This window comes from Canis aureus, chromosome 14, assembly GCF_053574225.1.
Source record: "Canis aureus isolate CA01 chromosome 14, VMU_Caureus_v.1.0, whole genome shotgun sequence".
In the NCBI taxonomy this organism is placed as follows: Eukaryota; Metazoa; Chordata; class Mammalia; order Carnivora; family Canidae; genus Canis; species Canis aureus.
Genome location: NC_135624.1, coordinates 46,944,911 through 46,962,141, shown reverse-complemented (window position 1 = coordinate 46,962,141; position 17,231 = coordinate 46,944,911). Strand labels below are relative to the sequence as shown.

Below are 17,231 nucleotides of genomic sequence, written 5' to 3'. Positions count from 1 at the left end.
CATATATATTTAGCTCTCCGCGGGGGTTATGGAGATGAATGCATGTTCCCTTCCTTGGAGTGCTAACCTAGAAAGGAGGCAGACATTTAAACAAGTGATTAAAATACAATGTGATAAGTGATTATAAGATGGAAATGTACATATCCAGGTGATTGCTCTTTTGGGGAAAATAAAATACAAAATATCAAACCAGAACCTCCTCTTGAGAACTTTTAATGTGTAAGATCCAAAATGATTGGAAGAGTTTGTGTAGTATGTCGGGAAATACACGGCAACCTTATTGCTTTGGAAGGGGCCCGGTGTTTCCAGATGTCTTTTCTAGTTCTGATTTATGACTGTGTGATAAGCAGAGATTATACTAGCAAGAGTACATTCATCAAAACATGATTACCTAAATAAATCCAATAGTTCTTTAAGGGAATAATACTTTTCACGAGCTAGTCAAGCCAGGTTCCTACACCACTTTTGTCATTTCCGTAGGTGGTAGCCAAGCTTCCTCTTCTGCTGACAGCTCTGTAAAGTTAAGAAAAAAAACCTTTCAATAGAGAAGAAATGTGTGTTTACAATTAAGGAAATGGATATTATATCAAAGGTCTTGGTGAGATTTCATGGAACACTAAACAGAACTGTCAAGAGGGACCTGGCCCGTCCATAAAAAGCTAGAAATTGCCCAGCTTCAGATAAGCCTTTGCTTGAATGTGTGCTAATAACTGATTTCATTTTACAATCTCTCCAGTGGCCCGCAAGCTTTGAGAGCTTCTAATTGTAAGCCTTATTCTCTGCTGGAGCCATCAACTGCTGTAATTAATGGGATTCACTTCATGTCGTGAGTCCACGCTTTGGCAAGGCCCAGCGTGACCCATCTGTAGGTCTTCTCAAGCCTGTCTCTTTTAATTATATTGGTTTAAAAAAAAAAAAAAAAAAGGACAAGTTTGTTTTGCTCTTTTATGGGGAAGTATTTAAAAATCCCAAATGCAAATTAAAAACATGAGCTAATAAGCGAATCAGACCAAGTCCCATATGCCCTAATCACAACTCAACTTCAACAGTTCCGAGGCACAAAGACTTTGACTTTCAGGGGTAATTTAATGAGCAGTTTTCTTCCTCCTTCTGCCTCTGGAAGTCTTAAGACTGAACTTCCAAGGCAGGCCCACAAGTAGTCATTGTCAGAAGCTTTTCATTCCTCTCCAGAAAACACCCATGCAAAGTGATCACCTCGCGATGTGACCATAACCCTAACCCCGCCACGTTACCCCTGCCTTCCTTTCTCCCAACCAGCTCTTCTCTTCGCCAGGACTGCACGTGCCCCCCCAGTGGCTTCAGCCCCCCAGGCTCCTCCTTGTGCCCTTTCTCTTCTCAGTTAACCTTGTGCACCAGGCTCATCATTTCCGTCCTCCTGCAGAGAACTTAAATCATGTTACGTCCTCATGATTCCCTCTGTATATCTAGGTGCTTGGGAACTGGGCCAGTAATTCACGATTTGTTTTTCTGTTCCATCGACCAGAGGGATATGATCCATCCTCACCACTAAAGCAGAAACTCTCCACTTGGGGTCCATACCTCCCCTTCAGCTGCACTGGAGAGTAAGCAAGTGTGGTTTTAAAAAGTCCTTGGTGACAATGACCTGACTCCACACTTGCCCCTGTGCTGCCTCCTGTGGAGATATTCTCTCCATCTTCCTCTCTCCAGTGGAAAATACCTGGGTTTAGGAGATAGTTGGCTTAAAATATGGGCCAAACCTTATAGTTTCTGGGGCTCAGAGAAACTGGGAGCTCCTCCCCTTTTAAGCTTTGTAGTTACTTACGTGTTTCTTCTAGTCGTGCAACTACCTACCATGTATGTGCTCTGCATCTGCACCCCAACAGCTAACCACTGCTGAAGAACATCACACACTCTGATTGCTAACTGAGCTCACATAAAATGTATGATCATGAAATTCAGACGAGCATCTAACAATATGAGACCCTTCCAATATACCTCCACAGGAAAGTCACTTTTCTACCTCCGAGACCTCTATCTGACATCTGTTCCTTTCTCCCCAAATCCTTTCACCCTCCACTGGTCTTACCTCATACTTCATGTAGAAAACAGACACCATCATATATTTCACCTCGTCTCACCCTTAATCCCAACAAATTACCTGTAAATATGGCCACATCCCCTACTTTCCCTTGAGTTATGGTGGAAGATGTGTCTCTGTTTCTATTTAAGACCATCACATCCTCCTTCATCTTTTTTAAGACTTTATTTTTTCAATCACTTTGTCTATTTTACATCATCAAATTCTCATCAAATGCTGGATCATTCTCTTCAACAAACATGCCTTGATATCACTAACTTGAATCCCCTTCTCTTGACTTCATATCTCTCATCAACCATTGCTCATTTTTGCTGGAATTCACAGTAAAACTCCTGACAGACTTTCATACAGTCATCATCTCCCCTTTTCCATTTCCCATTTTCCCCTCAACCCACTCTGGCTGAGCTCTCATCAAGTTCTCACAGATATGGCACAGATAGGGCAAAGTCTTTCATGACTTCCGTCTTGCCATATCGCATGGTGGCTTTTCAGATTCCAGCTTATTGGAACCTTCCTAGTATTTCATCACTACTTCTTTCTTGAAATAACTTTCTTCACTTTTATTTTAAAATGACAAAAGTATTCTTGTTTTCCTCTCATTTCACTGACCTACCCATTCCTTTCTCTTTTTCCATCTCCTTTGCTACTCCAGAGCTATTATGGATTGTAGGCTTTGTTTCCCTTTCAAATGCATGTGTTGAAACTCTAACCTCCAACAGAATGGAGTGAGGATGTGAGGCCCTTGAGAAGTAATTAAATCATGATGGTGGGAGCCCCATAATAGGAATAATGTCCATATAGGAAGAGGAAGAGAGCTTGGTACCTTTTTCTGCCATATGAGGTTACAATAAAGATGGTTATCTGTAAAGCAGGAAGAGAGTCTTCACCAGAACCCAACTGTGCTACCACCCTGGTCTTGGACTTCAGGCCCCCGGAACTATGAGAAATAAATGTATGTTATTTAAGTCACTCAGTGTACGGTAATTTGTGATAGCATCCCGAGCTAAGACAAGGACTCAATTCTTGGCTTTCGTATCTGTCCACAGTCGTCTAATAATATGGTTTTAAATACATGCACATATTTGAACAAATATGAATATCAAGTAACTGATATGAACATCATTATGAGTTTCATATTTGAAAATAAAATATGAATATCATAAATGTATTCATGAATTCCAAACTTGTATCTCCAGCCCAGCCCAGGTTTTTCCCAACCACACCACTACCCACCAACTTTAAACACGTGTATTTACCTGCTTAGATGGAATGTCCATTTGAATGTGTAATAAACATCCTTCTTGACATGGCCAAAACAAACCTTGATTCCTTACATCTCCTACTGATCAAATAATTATGCGCCTCACAAACTTTCCCCATCTCAGTAAAAATCATCATTAGCCATTGGTTCACCAAACCTAGGAATCATCCTTAATTCCTCTCACATTTACTCTAGTAATAGTTTCTGTAGGATCTTCCAAATTATCTCTAACCCAACCATCTCTCACCATCTTCATGCTATAATCCTAGTGTAGGCCACCATCATACCAGGTCTTCACTATTATATTCATTTTCTAGGGATGCCATAGCAAATTCCCACAAACTGGGTGGCTTGAACAATAGAATTTCCTTATCTTACAGTTCTGGAAGCTAGATGTCCAAGATCAAGGTATGGGAAGGGCTGGTTCTTTCTGAAGCCTAGGAGAGAATGCCTCTCACCTAGATTCTGGTGGTTGCTGGCAATCCCTGGCATTCCTTGGTTTGTAGAAGCATCACATGAATCTGAATCTCTGCCTTCATCTTCACATAGTGTTCTCTTGGTCTGTATCTCTAACTCCAAATTTCCCCCTTTTTAGAAGGACACCAGTCATGTTAGATTAGGGACCATCGGAATGACCTCATTTTAACTTGATTTCCTCTGTAAAGACCTTATCTTCAAAAAGGTCATATTCTGATGTACCAGGGGTTAGGACTTCAACATATGAATTGGAGGTGGGGGAAACGTAATCAATCCATAACAATTAAAACGTTTTCCTATCCAGTCTTTTCAACTGCTTTCTTGTTCCCTTATTGTCTGTTATCCACACGGTGAGATAGTGATCTTTCTAAAATGCAAATCAGACCAAGTCACTCCCCCTGCTTAAAACTCTTCCCATTGTAACAAGAACAAAATCTCATGGTGGCCTTTCAAGATCTAGTCCTATCTCTTGGACTGCAGACATCTAGCCTTGTGTTCCTGAAATCCTCCAAGCTCGTTTCTACCTCAGAACATTTGAACTTGCTGCTTTTGCAGTTATAGCCACAAAACTACCTCCTTCTGGTCATTAAAGGCTCTATTTAAGTATAACTTTGTCAGAGACCTCTCTTAAACATCTTGGCTACAGTGAAACCACCCTTCTCGGTCATCTATCATATAACCCCATTTGGTCACTTCTAAAGTGCCCAAGATAATCTTATTTATGTATTTCCTAGCACAGTAGGATAAAAGCTCTATGAGGGCATGAACTGTCTTCCTCACCCTTGTATTTTCATTTCTTTCAGCATAGCATATACAGCCCCTCAATGAATATTTGTTAACTGACTAACCAGCCCCTTCTAGATGTTTCTTAGTAATCATATGTGCAGTTCTTTTAGTAGTGAAGACTGTAATTTGTCTGGAACTAGAAATGTTAATTCATCTACCGAAGGTCAATGATGCCTCACTGAGTCCTCCCAAATCTTAGACCACAGCATTGTCATGTCTTAAGCACCTGTATGTTTTTTTCAAATGGAAGATGAATCTTCTGCATATCGTCTGAAGAACATCCTCTTTGAATGGAGAAATTGGAAGCAAAGGAAACTCCAAACGGTTCTGTTTTGTCTTAGTTCTTCACTAATATTATTTGCCCCACACAGAAATTTTCCCCTTTCCTTGTTCTTGCACCTTATTTGGCAGAGAAGCCATTTTTACATTTCCTGCTTTTCTCCTTTTTAAACCCCTGCTCAGTCTATGACTAAGACTTTCCAGTAATTGCTACACTTTCAGGCCACTCTTTTGTGGTAGAGTTTCTGGTTGCAAAGCTCTGGGATCCTTACGCAGTCACATTCACTCTTTAGCTGATTCTTTGTTTTCCTATTGCAGTCACTTGTGATGGTAGCATGATAATTTGGCATTTTAATGCTCTCATCTCACTTGATCTGTACTTGATCCAGTCCCTGGATATGATATCATGTCTGCCCCCTTTTTTTTCTTCAAAACATTCTGAAATCTCATTCTTGAATTTCTAGAATATGTGTCTGACCACCCCATTCTTCTGCTTTTTTGGAACCTGGGATAAGGGGATTGTTCACATTCTGTAACTTCACCATGGTGGCTAGCTCCCCCATCATGTCTGGGAGATATGTTCAGGAAAGAGATTCCCCCAAGAAGGAGCAAGTGCCTCAGAGAAATGGCAAGTTTTCAGGGGAACCTTTGGAAAACTTCAAGCCCGAGACTTAGAAAGGGGACAAGGCCCGGTGGTCAGGCCAAGGCCCAGCCGTGCTGTTTCTGAGCACTTGCTGGGAAGGTTCTAGTCCGTGCACCTTGGAACGCTGCACTCCCGGAGCTTTCAGGATTCTCCACGTGCCAGATGTCTTCCCTCTTCCTCTTGTTTATTTTATTTTATTTTATTTTATTTTATTTTATTTTATTTTATTTTTTGATTTTATATTTTAATTTCATTTTATTTATTATTTTATTATTTTATTATATTTTATTATTATTTTATTTTATTTTATTTATTTATTTATTTTTTTTTATTTTTTATTTTTTTTTATTTTTTTTTATTTTTTTTTTTATTGGTGTTCAATTTACTAACATACAGAATAACACCCAGTGCCCGTCACCCATTCACTCCCACCCCCCGCCCTCCTCCCCTTCTACCACCCCCAGTTCGTTTCCCAGAGTTAGCAGTCTTTACGTTCTGTCTCCCTTTCTGATATTTCCCACCCATTTCTTCTCCCTTCCCTTATTTTCCCTTTCACTATTATTTATATTCCCCAAATGAATGAGAACATATAATGTTTGTCCTTCTCCAACTGACTTACTTCACTCAGCATAATACCCTCCAGTTCCATCCACGTTGAAGCAAATGGTGGGTATTTGTCATTTCTAATAGCTGAGTAATATTCCATTGTATACATAAACCACATCTTCTTTATCCATTCATCTTTCGTTGGACACCGAGGCTCCTTCCACAGTTTGGCTATAGTGGCCATTGCTGCTAGAAACATCGGGGTGCAGGTGTCCCGGCGTTTCATTGCATTTGTATCTTTGGGATAAATCCCCAACAGTGCAATTGCTGGGTCGTAGGGCAGGTATATTTTTAACTGTTTGAGGAACCTCCACACAGTTTTCCAGAGTGGCTGCACCAGTTCACATTCCCACCAACAGTGTAAGAGGGTTCCCTTTTCTCTGCATCCTCTCCAACATTTGTTGTTTCCTGCCTTGTTAATTTTCCCCATTCTCACTGGTGTGAGGTGGTATCTCATTGTAGTTTTGATTTGTATTTCCCTGATGGCAAGTGATGCAGAGCATTTTCTCATATGCATGTTGGCCATGTCTATGTCTTCCTCTGTGAGATTTCTGTTCATGTCTTTTGCCCATTTCATGATTGGATTGTTTGTTTCTTTGGTGTTGAGTTTAATAAGTTCTTTATAGATCTTGGAAACTAGCCCTTTATCTGATATGTCATTTGCAAATATCTTCTCCCATTCTGTAGGTTGTCTTTGAGTTTTGTTGACTGTATCCTTTGCTGTGCAAAAGCTTCTTATCTTGATGAAGTCCCAATAGTTCATTTTTGCTATTGTTTCTTTTGCCTTCGTGGATGTATCTTGCAAGAAGTTACTATGGCCGAGTTCAAAAAGGGTGTTGCCTGTGTTCTTCTCTAGGATTTTGATGGAATCTTGTCTCACATTTAGATCTTTCATCCATTTTGAGTTTATCTTTGTGTATGGTGAAAGAGAGTGGTCTAGTTTCATTCTTCTGCATGTGGATGTCCAATTTTCCCAGCACCATTTATTGAAGAGACTGTCTTTCTTCCAATGGATAGTCTTTCCTCCTTTATCGAATATTAGTTGCCCATAAAGTTCAGGGTCCACTTCTGGATTCTCTATTCTGTTCCACTGATCTATGTGTCTGTTTTTGTGCCAGTACCACACTGTCTTGATGACCACAGCTTTGTAGTACAACCTGAAATCTGGCATTGTGATGCCCCCAGATATGGTTTTCTTTTTTAAAATTCCCCTGGCTATTCGGGGTCTTTTCTGATTCCACACAAATCTTAAAATAATTTGTTCTAACTCTCTGAAGAAAGTCCATGGTATTTTGATAGGGATTGCATTAAACGTGTATATTGCCCTGGGTAACATTGACATTTTCACAATATTAATTCTGCCAATCCATGAGCATGGAATATTTTTCCATCTCTTTGTGTCTTCCTCAATTTCTTTCAGAAGTGTTCTATAGTTTTGAGGGTATAGATCCTTTACATCTTTGGTGAGGTTTATTCCTAGGTATCTTATGCTTTTGGGTGCAATTGTAAATGGGATTGACTCCTTAATTTCTCTTTCTTCAGTCTCATTGTTAGTGTATAGAAATGCCACTGACTTCTGGGCATTGATTTTGTATCCTGCCACGCTACCGAATTGCTGTATGAGTTCTAGCAATCTTGGGGTGGAGACTTTTGGGTTTTCTATGTAGAGTATCATGTCATCGGCGAAGAGGGAGAGTTTGACTTCTTCTTTGCCAATTTGAATGCCTTTAATGTCTTTTTGTTGTCTGATTGCTGAGGCTAGGACTTCCAGTACTATGTTGAATAGCAGTGGTGAGAGTGGACATCCCTGTCTTGTTCCTGATCTTAGGGGAAAGGCTCCCAGTGCTTCCCCATTGAGAATGATATTTGCTGTGGGCTTTTCATAGATGGCTTTTAAGATGTCGAGGAATGTTCCCTCTATCCCTACACTCTGAAGAGTTTTGATCAGGAATGGATGCTGTATTTTGTCAAATGCTTTCTCTGCATCCAATGAGAGGATCATATGGTTCTTGGTTTTTCTCTTGCTGATATGATGAATCACATTGATTGTTTTACGGGTGTTGAACCAGCCTTGTGTCCCAGGGATAAATCCTACTTGGTCATGGTGAATAATTTTCTTAATGTACTGTTGGATCCTATTGGCCAGTATCTTGTTGAGAATTTTTGCATCCATGTTCATCAGGGATATTGGTCTGTAATTCTCCTTTTTGGCGGGGTCTTTGTCTGGCTTTGGAATTAAGGTGATGCTGGCTTCATAGAACGAATTTGGAAGTACTCCATCTCTTTCTATCTTTCCAAACAGCTTTAGGAGAATAGGTATGATTTCTTCTTTAAACGTTTGATAAAATTCTCCTGGGAAGCCATCTGGCCCTGGACTCTTGTGTCTTGGGAGGTTTTTGATGACTGCTTCAATTTCCTCCCTGGTTATTGGCCTGTTCAGGTTTTCTATTTCTTCCTGTTCCAGTTTTGGTAGTTTGTGGCTTTCCAGGAATGCGTCCATTTCTTCTAGATTGCCTAATTTATTGGCGTATAGCTGTTCATAATATGTTTTTAAAATCGTTTGTATTTCCTTGGTGTTGGTAGTGATCTCTCCTTTCTCATTCATGATTTTATTAATTTGAGTCTTCTCTCTCTTCTTTTTAATAAGGCTGGCTAATGGTTTATCTATCTTATTAATTCTTTCAAAGAACCAACTCCTGGTTCTGTTGATCTGTTCCACAGTTCTTCTGGTCTCGATTTCGTTGAGTTCTGCTCGAATCTTTATTAACTCCCTTCTTCTCTTGGGTGTAGGATCTATTTGCTGTTTTTTCTCTAGCTCCTTTATGTGTAAGGTTAGCTTTTGTATTTGAGTTCTTTCCAGTTTTTGAATGGATGCTTGTATTGCGATGTATTTCCCCCTTAGGACTGCTTTTGCTGCATCCCAAAGATTTTGAACGGTTGTATCTTCATTCTCATTAGTTTCCATGAATCTTTTTAATTCTTCCTTAATTTCCTGGTTGACCCTTTTATCTTTTAGCAGGATGGTCCTTAACCTCCATGTGTTTGAGGTCCTTCCAAACTTCTTGTTGTGATTTAGTTCTAATTTCAAGGCATTATGGTCCGAGAATATGCAGGGGACAATCCCAATCTTTTGGTATCGGTTCAGACCCGATTTGTGACCCAATATGTGGTCTATTCTGGAGAAAGTTCCATGTGCGCTTGAGAAGAATGTGTATTCAGTTGAGTTTGGATGTAAAGTTCTGTAGATATCTGTGAAATCCATCTGGTCCAGTGTATCATTTAAAGCTCTCGTTTCTTTGGAGATGTTTTGCTTAGAAGACCTATCGAGTATAGAAAGAGCTAGATTGAAGTCACCAAGTATAAGTGTATTATTATCTAAGTATTTCTTCACTTTGGTTAATAATTGATTTATATATTTGGCAGCTCCCACATTCGGAGCATATATATTGAGGATTGTTAAGTCCTCTTGTTGAATAGATCCTTTAAGTATGATATAGTGTCCCTCTTCATCTCTCACTACAGTCTTTGGGGTAAATTTTAGTTTATCTGATATAAGGATGGCTACCCCTGCTTTCTTTTGAGGACCATTCGAATGGTAAATGGTTCTCCAACCTTTTATTTTCAGGCTGTAGGTGTCCTTCTGTCTAAAATGAGTCTCTTGTAGACAGCAAATAGATGGGTCCTGCTTTTTTATCCAGTCTGAAACCCTGCGCCTTTTGATGGGGTCATTAAGCCCGTTCACGTTCAGAGTTACTATTGAGAGATATGAGTTTAGTGTCATCATGATATCTATTCAGTCTTTGTTTTTGTGGACTGTTCCACTGAACTTCTTCTTAAAGGGGAATTTTAAGAGGCCCCCTTAAAATTTTTTGCAGAGCTGGTTTGGAGGTCACATATTCTTTCAGTTGCTGCCTGTCTTGGAAGCTCTTTATCTCTCCTTCCATTTTGAATGAGAGCCTTGCTGGATAAAGTATTCTTGGTTGCATGTTCTTCTCATTTAGGACCCTGAATATATCCTGCCAGCCCTTTCTGGCCTGCCAGGTCTCTGTGGAGAGGTCTGCTGTTACCCTAATACTTCTCCCCATAAAAGTCAGGGATTTCTTGTCTCTTGCTGCTTTAAGGATCTTCTCTTTATCTTTGGAATTTGCAAGCTTCACAATTAAATGTCGAGGTGTTGAACGGTTTTTATTGATTTTAGGGGGGGATCTCTCTATTTCCTGGATCTGAATGCCTGTTTCCCTTCCCAGATTAGGAAAGTTTTCAGCTAGAATTTGTTCAAATACATATTCTGGCCCTCTGTCCCTTTTGGCGCCCTCGGGAACCCCAATTAAACGTAGGTTTTTCTTCCTCAGGCTGTCGTTTATTTCCCTTAATCTATCTTCATGGTCTTTTAATTGTTTGTCTCTTTTTTCCTCAGTTTCCCTCTTTGCTATCAACTTGTCTTCTAGGTCACTCACTCGTTCTTCCACCTCGTTAACCCTCGTCGTTAGGACTTCTAGTTTGGATTGCATCTCATTCAATTGATTTTTAATTTCTGCCTGATTAGCTCTAAATTCTGCAGTCATGAAGTCTCTTGAGACCTTTATACTTTTTTCTAGAGCCACCAGTAGCTGTATAATAGTGCTTCTGAATTGGCTTTCTGACATTGAATTGTAATCCAGATTTTGTAACTCTGTGGGAGAGAGGACTGTTTCTGATTCTTTCTTTTGAGGTGATGTTTTCCTTCTAGTCATTTTGCTCAGTGCAGAGTGGCCAAAAGCAAGTTGTATTGGGAAAAAGAGAAAAAGAGAGGAGAGAAAGAAGGAAAGAAAAGAGAAAGAGAAAAAAAAGGGAAGAAAAAGAAAAAAAAAAACGAAAAAAAAAAAAACGAAGAAAAAGAGAAAGAAAAAGAAAGGAGAAAAAAAGGGGGTGGGGGAAGGAAACAAATCAAAAAGCAAAACAAAACAAAAACAAAAACAAACAAAAAAAAGAACCACCGGGGAGTATCTTCTGATTCTGTGTACTTTAAGTCCCTTGGCTTCTCCTGGAAGTTGTCCGTCTAGCTGGTGTTCTGGGGGAGGGGCCTGTTGTGCTGATTTTCAGGTGTTAGCACTTGGGGGAGCTGCTCTGCCCCTGCCTGGTGCAGGGCTCAGTGGGGGTTGTTTACCCCGTGAGGTCCCAGGAGGAACAGCCCCAGTGGCGGGGCAGCTCTGGGAACCTGGATTCAGCTCCGGCAGGAACTCCGTCTGCAGGGCCTGGAGGCTCCGGGGCGGGGCCGCTGATGTGCTCAGCTGGGGCAGGAGCGTCCTTGCTGTCCTGGGCCCTCCCGGCCTCTGCCTGTCCCGGGGGAGGCGGGATCCTGGGCTGTGTCCCGGCGCCCTGTGCTCCGCAGCCTGCGCTGTTGGATTCGCGCTCCCGGGCCGCGCAGCCCCCTCCGCGGAGCCGCCCCCGAGCCCCTTCAGCTGCTCCGGGTCCCACCGGGTCCCCCGTGCGCGCTGCAGCCCTTAGGGAGCTCGGCGCACTCTCCTGGGCGCGCAGTTGCTGTTACTGTCCCGGGGAGCCCGAGGGCATCCCCGCCCTCCTGGGTCCTGCTCCACCTCCCTGCGAGCCCCTTTCCGCCCGGGAAGGTCGGTGCAGCTCCTGCGTCTCCGGGACGGGGCTCTCCTGTCCTGGGGACACTCGCCCCGGCCTCAGCCCGGCTCCTCGCGGGCCCCTCCCCCTTGGAGGCCTTTGTGTCTTTATTTCTTTTTCCCCGTCTTCCTACCTTGATAGAAGCGCGAACTCTTCTCACTGTAGCATTCCAGCTGGTCTCTCTTTAAATCTCAGGCCGAATTCATAGATTTTCAGGATAATTTGAAGGTTTTCTAGGTAGTTTGGTGGAGACAGGTGATTTGGGGACCCTACTCTTCCGCCATCTTGCTCCTCCCTTATTTATTTATTTTTTAATTTAATTTTCCCCACTCGGTGAAGCAAGGAACCTCCCTGCCTGCCTTTCCGACCGACCCGGTGTTCTTGGCCGGGAGAGCCCCGTTCTGAAAGCAGGAGCTTTGCTTTCCCCGAGAAAACTGACCGACGAATTGCTCAGGCCCTTAGAGGGATGCCTCTGAGATAAATGTGGTCGGCCCGTGGTCACAGAGATGAGATTTCTTCTAAAAATCACGGGTAAAAATAATAATAATAATCATAATAATTTATAATAATAATAAATTAAAAAATAAAAAATAACTAAATACAAATCGCGGGTGCGTTTGAGAACCCAGGCCCGGGTCTGCGAGGCCAGCGGCTGTCGGTTCATCGTTGCAGGCGGGAGGATGCTGCGGCCTGGACGGTGGTGTTGGGCATCAGCAACCTGGACCACCCGTCGGCGTTCATGCAGACGCGGCCCGTCAAGACCATCGTCCTGCACCCTCGCTACAGCCGGGCCGTGGTGGATTATGACATCAGCGTCGTGGAGCTGAGCCACGCGGTCCGCGAGACCAGCTACGTGCGGCCCGTCTGCCTGCCCGGCGCGCAGTGGGCCCCGGAGCCCGACACCTACTGCTATGTCACGGGCTGGGGCCACACGGGCCACAGAAGTAAGCCGCGGCCGTGTCCCCTGCCGTGTCCCCCGCTCTAGGAGCGCAGCCCCCGGGGCAGGTGCCAGGGGGCCGTGTCGCAGCCCTTGCCACACACACCGGAGGTGCCGGGCCCGGTGGCAGCCCCCGAATCCCGCCCCCCAGTCCTGCTTCAGGGAGCCCCTGCCGAGGCCCGGGGGGAGGGCCTGTCGGTCACCCCGGCTGCAGACCATCTCCACCAGGGACGGGCCTCCCTCCGGTGGGGACAGCCCCGGCCCCACGTCCCCAGCTCGGGGCGACAAGGGGGCCTCGTCCACACCTGCACCACCACCACCTACAGCCCTCCCAGAAGGAAAACCCGTTTGCCACTTGCCTCTGGAAATTGATTAAAAGTCGTTTGGCTCCTAGATGGCCAAACACCAACACAGAGCGACTCAACGGCGCGCCCCGGCGCTCCCAGCCCCCCTCTCGGGCCCCCTCTGTGTCACCTACCAAAAGTTCAGGGTAAGACTGTAACCAGGGAGGGGGGTCTCCTCCAACGGTAAGTGCCGGCCGCTGCGGCCCTTGGGAATGCAGACTGCCTGGGCGTCCCCGTTGCCCACCTTAGCCACTGCCACTTGGAAGGACAGGTGTTTGGTCTTGTTTTTCCTTTAAAATTTAGCCAGATCAGTTTTAGGCTGAGTCGAGTTTCTTTTCTGTATGATCGGTGGACGACAGAGAAAGCTAACGGACAGGGTTGAGTCAGTGACTTCTGAAAAGCTCCCACGGAAGGCCTTCGAAGGCCGTGCTGGCCATGTCACGTCGCCGTTTCGGGGACCCGGGCTGTCCAAAGCCTTAGTTGGTACCGTGACGTGATACAGCCGCAGCTTCCACCTGCATCGTTTCTACGACATCAGCATCAGACTCCGAGCAATCACGTAGCATCACGCAGACCACATATGTGGTGTCGCATGAAGACCAGGGGTCCGAATTTGGTTAGAAAAGTGTTATTGACCCTGACTTCCTGGCTTACTATAAAATGGAGACAAAAAAAGCAGCTGCCTAATTCATAGGATTCTTGTAAAGATTTAAGACAAATAGGCCCAGAATATGCCAAGTGCAGGTCCAGGCCTACCACTAGTCCTCATAAATGTTACCGATGTTTTTTTTTTTTTTAAGATTTTATTTATTCATGAGAGACACACAGAGAGAGGCAGAGACACAGGCAGAAGAAGCAGGCTCCACGCAGGGAGCCCAATGCAGGACTCGATCCCAGGACCCCGGGGATCATGCCCTGGGCCGAAGGCAGACAGACGCTCACCACTGAGCCCCCCGCGCATCCCAGGCGATGGGCCTTATTACCATTAACAAGTCCTTGAAACTGTCTGATCACATTGATTCTCCGGACGGGATTCTTTCTTCCCATAGGCCACTCTGTGTGTGTGTGTGTGTGTACCGTTTCCTCATCACTAAGAGCAGAATGATGTGTGTAATTTTGCCTAAACAACAAGACTATGCTCCGAGGAATCCATCGTTATTCGGTGAGAACTTAGAAACAAGACAGAATTCGCAGGTTCCCTCTGCTGACAGACAGTAAGGGCTGGTTTTGTCCCCTTGGACACCTCCCTCCCTGTGCGGCCTCTGGGGTCAAAGCTGCTGACCTCCAGCACCGGCCTCGGTAGCACTTGGGGAGACTTTGCTCTAAACCTAGCGGGGGAGCCACCGTTCCCGTCTCAGTCCCGGGGGATGTGTCCTCCTGGGGCAGCTCCGGGCTCGCTCGGGGCTGGCGGCCCCTCCATCGGGTGCGGGGCTCCGGCTTGACTCTTTCTTTTCATCGTAGCAGCCGTGGTTTCTGTTGAAGCCTGGGAGGGGGGGGCACGAGCCAAGTTGGCTGTCCGGTCTGTGCCTCAGTCTCTCATTGATCCAATAACAGAGTTTGACCAGATGATCGCTATCAACACTCCCCCTGGAAAAGGCGGATGCCCAACGTGCCTGGTCTTTGAGATGGATGGCACTTTAAGAATATGCTCCTCCTGGTACACAAGTGTCATCGTCTCATGTATGCCTAGCCTCGTTCTTGAGTCATTGTACCCTAATATATTTTGTTTCTTTTTCCTTAAAAACTCAACCCAACCCAGTGCCTTTTAAGCTGCAAGAGGGTGAAGTCCGCATCATCTCCCTGGAGCAGTGCCAGGCCTACTTCGACATGAAGACCATCACCACCCGGATGATATGTGCTGGCTACGAGTCTGGCACCGTCGACTCGTGCATGGTAAATGGCTTCCTGGTTCCGAGGAGATGCGGGTCAGTGGGGCCGTATAAGATCGTTACTCATGTGTATATTCCCTTTAGGAATATTTTTTGCAGGTTGCTTACTACCAAATATTTATTCGCAGTAGGTACTTGATCCAGTACCCAGGTGGCCCCCCTGTAGCTACCCCACGGCCTTCCATCAGGTCGCCTTCAGCTTCCCCATCGGCTGCGTGGGGAGCAGCACCGGGGACAGCGGCAGGAAGAGGGGCCTTGTCTGGCCCACCCCGCGGCTAGGACGAGGTTTCAGCAGTAACCGGGCTGCCCACCCTCACCCCCTAGGCGCAGAGCGACACCAAAGGACGTTTTCAGCCATCGGCCATCAGGATGACGGCATTAAAGCCCCTGCAAACACGCCCGCTTCCAGGGTGGAGTCGATCCCCCCCCTCCCCCCCGAGTTTGCCTACACTCGAGAGCCACCTTGTCCCGACCTACCGCTGGTCCGGGCCTGCGGACACTCGGGGCTCCTGGTCACGGTGGTTTGCTGAGCGCCCTAACTTAGCAATGCAGGGAGGCATTTTTATTCTTACCCTAATGAACACCCATTGACTATTATATTGAACTGGCTCCCAGGGAAGGACAAAAAAGTTCAAGTGCTCAAAGAAGCTTATTTTTTTCTATGTTTAAATTTTAATTCTGGTGTAAATACAATGTTACACTAGTTTCAGGCACAGACTGTAGCGATCCCACACTTCCATACACCAGAGCAAGGGCCCCCTGAATCCCATCAGCTGTTTCCCCCATCCCCACACCCACCCCTCCCCTCGGGTGACCATCAGCTTGTTCTCTATAGTTTAAGAGTCTCTCGGTTTGTCTCTCTTTTTTGTTCCTTTGCCCATTTGTTTCTTATGTTCCACATGAGTGAAATCATGTGGGATTTGTCTTTCTCTGACTGACTTTGCTTAGCATTATTAGCTTGGCATTGCACATGGCAAGATTTCATTCTTTTTATGGCTGAGTAATACTCCACTGTGTATATACACCACTTCTTAATCTTTTCATCGGTCAGTGGACACTTGGGCTGTATCCACAGTTTGGTCATTGCATATAATGCAGTAAACACAGGGGTGCACCGGTTTCTTTGAATGAATGTTTCTGTATTCTTTGGGTAAATACGCAGTAGTGTGATCACTGGATCATAGGGTAGCTCTGTTGCTCTGTTTTTAACTTTCTGAAGACCCTCTATACTGGTTTCCATTGTGGTTGCACCAGTTTGCATTCCCACCAACAGGGAAAGAGGTAGGTACCTTTCTCTTCACATCCTCACTAACACTTGCTTCTTGTGTTTTCTATTTTAGCCACTCGGTGGTATCTCAGTGTAATTGTGATTTGCATTTTCCTGATGATAAGTGATGTCGAACATCTTTTCATGCGTCTGATGGCCATCTGGGTGTCTTCTTTGGAGAAACAGCTGTTCATGTCTTCTGCCCCATTTTTCGTTGGATTATTTGTTTTTGGGGTATTGGGTTGTAGAAGTTCTTTATATACTTTGGATATTAACCCTTTATTGCAAATATCTTCTCCCATCCCATAGGCTTTTAGTTTTATTGATTGTTTCCTTCACTGTGCAGAAGTTTTTGATTTTGATGCAGTTCAATAGTTTATTTTTGTTTTTGCTTTTATTTTGAGACGTATCTAGAAAAATGTTGCTATGGCCTGTGTTAGATTACTGCGATGTGCTGTCTTCTAGGATTTTCTTTTATGGTTTCAGGTCTTATATTTAGGTCTTTAATCTATTTTAATTTTATTTTTTTGTGGATGGTGTAAGAAAGTGATCCAGTTTCATTCTCCCGCATGTAGTTGGCTAGTTTTCCCAACAGTTGTTGAAGGGACTTTTTCCATTAGATGTTCCTCCCTGCTTTGTTGAAAATTAACTAACTGTACAATTATGGGTTCATTTCTGGGTTTTCTATTTTGTTCCATTGATCTGTGTCTGGTTTTGTGCCAGTATCATGCTGTTTTGATTACTACAGCTTCGCAATGTAACTTGAAGTCTGAAATTCTGATACCTCTTGGTTTTCGCGTCTTTTGTGGCTTCATATACATTTTAGGATTGTTTGTTCTAGCTCTGAAAATTGCTGTTAGTATCTTGATAGGGATTGCATTAAATCTGTAGACTGCTTTGGATAGTATAGACATTTTAACAATTTTTTTTCTTCCGTTCTAATCCATGAGCGTGGAATGTCTTTCCATTTCTTCGTGTCATCATCAGTTTCTTTTCTTAGTGTGTTATAGTTTTCAGAGTACAGGTCTTTCGCCTGTTTGGTTAGGTGTATT

At 44.2% G+C, this 17,231-nt stretch overlaps 1 protein-coding gene across 3 annotated transcripts in view; it reads left to right on the top strand.

The window, feature by feature from the left end:
- CORIN (corin, serine peptidase) overlaps window positions 1–17,231 on the top strand; it is a 235,731-nt gene that overhangs the window by 213,186 nt on the left and 5,314 nt on the right. For all 3 annotated transcript variants that reach the window (XM_077847934.1, XM_077847933.1, XM_077847932.1), the window contains 2 exons: window positions 12,415–12,686; window positions 14,783–14,916. In XM_077847934.1, the coding sequence (XP_077704060.1) occupies window positions 12,415–12,686; window positions 14,783–14,916 (406 nt within the window). The remainder of the gene's footprint in view (window positions 1–12,414; window positions 12,687–14,782; window positions 14,917–17,231) is intronic.